The sequence below is a fragment of the Fulmarus glacialis genome, unplaced genomic scaffold (assembly GCF_000690835.1).
Source record: "Fulmarus glacialis isolate BGI_N327 unplaced genomic scaffold, ASM69083v1 scaffold41413, whole genome shotgun sequence".
Lineage (NCBI taxonomy): Eukaryota > Metazoa > Chordata > Aves > Procellariiformes > Procellariidae > Fulmarus > Fulmarus glacialis.
In genome coordinates, this window is record NW_009203098.1 from 1 (window position 1) to 2033 (window position 2033).

General features: G+C 42.0%; 1 protein-coding gene across 1 annotated transcript; it reads left to right on the top strand.

Annotated features, from left to right (window-relative positions):
* Positions 1–236: 236 nt before the first annotated feature.
* Positions 237–1775, top strand: TIGD4 (tigger transposable element derived 4). Its single transcript, XM_009574518.1, has one exon. It carries the CDS (start codon positions 237–239, stop codon positions 1773–1775), a length of 1539 nt encoding a protein of 512 aa, XP_009572813.1.
* The last annotated feature ends 258 nt before the right edge of the window (positions 1776–2033 follow it).

Consider the following 2033-nt stretch of genomic DNA (forward strand, 5'->3'; position numbering starts at 1 on the left):
TGTGGAGCCTGCTCCCCAGCCAAGGCGTCCGCAGAATTAAGCTTTGCGGCGACGGCGTGTGTGTGCCAGCTGTAATCGGGAGGCTGCTCCAGCCCCTGCCAAGTGCCATGCCCGTGAGATCAGAGTGCGGTCTTGAAAACCGGCCTCATCGGAGGCGCCCAGAGCCGAAAGCGGCAGAGCAGGAGCGTGTCTGCACGCCTGAGGGTGTGCGTGCCTGGAAGACGGCGCTCGGTACCATGGCAGAGACTTCGGGAAGTCCTCTGCCCGAACCCATAGTGAGGAGGAAAAAAAGCATATCTATTGAGGAAAAAATTGATATCATAAGTGCTGTGGAGAGTGGCAAGAAAAAGGCAGACATCGCAGCCAAGTATGGCATAAAGAAGAACTCCTTGTCTTCGATTATGAAGAATAAAGAAAAAGTTTTGGAAGCCTTTGAATCTTTACGATTTGATCCTAAAAGAAAAAGACTAAGGACTGCTTTTTATACCGACCTGGAGGAGGCATTGATGAAGTGGTACAGAATTGCTCAGTGCTTGAATGTGCCGGTAAACGGTCCTATGTTGCGACTCAAGGCTAATGATTTTGCCCAGAAGCTTGGACATAGTGATTTTAAATGCAGTAATGGCTGGCTCGATCGTTTCAAGTCAAGGTATGGCTTAGTTTTCAGAGCTCAGCCTGTAGAAGCAGCTGCTACTACTACAGTGGGTGCTCCAACTCTTTGGTACCAAAATGTTCTTCCTTATTATTTAAATGATTATCAGCCAAAAAACGTGTTTTATATACAGGAGACTGGATTGTTGTATCAGATGTTACCGCATAACACATTTGCATTTAAAGGGGAAACTTGTTCTGTAGGTAAACTAAGCAAAGAGAGAATAACTGTAGTGGTCGGTACAAATATGGATGGCTCCGAGAAACTTCCTTTGCTTGTTATAGGAAAAAACAAAAGTCCATGCTGTTTCAAAGATGTGAAGTCGCTACCTGTGGATTATGAAGCAAATGATATGGCGTGGATGACTTCGGAAGTGTTTGAACAGTGGATGCATAAACTTGATGACAGATTTCAAGCACAGCAGCGACGAGTAGTTATTCTTGTTGATTCTCTCCCAGCTCACACAGAAGTAAAGAACCTGAAGTCTGTCAAATTAGTGTTCTCTCCTCCAGACTCTTCTTCATGTATAGCTACAAAACAAGGGGCTATGAGAAGTCTGAAGGTTAAATACAGGCGCTGTCTTATTAAGAGATTTGTTGACTGCGTAGAAGATAATAAAGAGTTTATGCTGACTCTTCTTGATGCAATTGAGATGTTGCACCTATGCTGGAGGAAAGTAACACCAGAGACTATTGTAAAAAGTTATAATGAAGCAGGATTCAAATTAGAAACCAAGGCAAATGGTAACGACACAGAGGTTGAAAGTGATTTTGATTTAATTGCACATGCACAGGCAGCTGGAGTGGAGTTTCCAGAAGATTTATCTTTGGAGGAATATGCAGCTCTAGATGATGGCTTGGTAACTTGTGAAATGCCGACAAATAATGAAAGGATGTGTGCCAAAGAAAGCACATCAAATAAAGCTGGAACATTTCTTGGTGATGAAGATGAGAATGAAGGTGATCGATTTCAGGGAGCTGAACAGCCTTCACCATCAAAAAATGAGGCTTTGAGTGCTTTAGATACTCTTCGAAAGTTTCTCAGAAGTCAAGACACGAATGATTCTCTTCGTGATTCCCTAGCTGACCTGGAGAATTTTATTCAACATGTAGCATGTAAATAAATATTTTAGCAAAGTGTGAAAGCATGTAATTGAAGAAAAGGAATTATATAAATAAGCAAAAATCGGCAGTATAATAACAAGTGTTGCTGCAATGTTCTCTAGTGTTGTCTTGCTCAGGTGCCTACTTGTACATGATGAAAGAAATTTGAAATTATGAAAAAGGGCTGTGAACTGAAGTTTTCCACAAAATCAGGAGGAAAGAACACAAAATTTGGGGTGAAGAGAGGAAATAAGTTGAGCGTTTAAAATGATAACTGT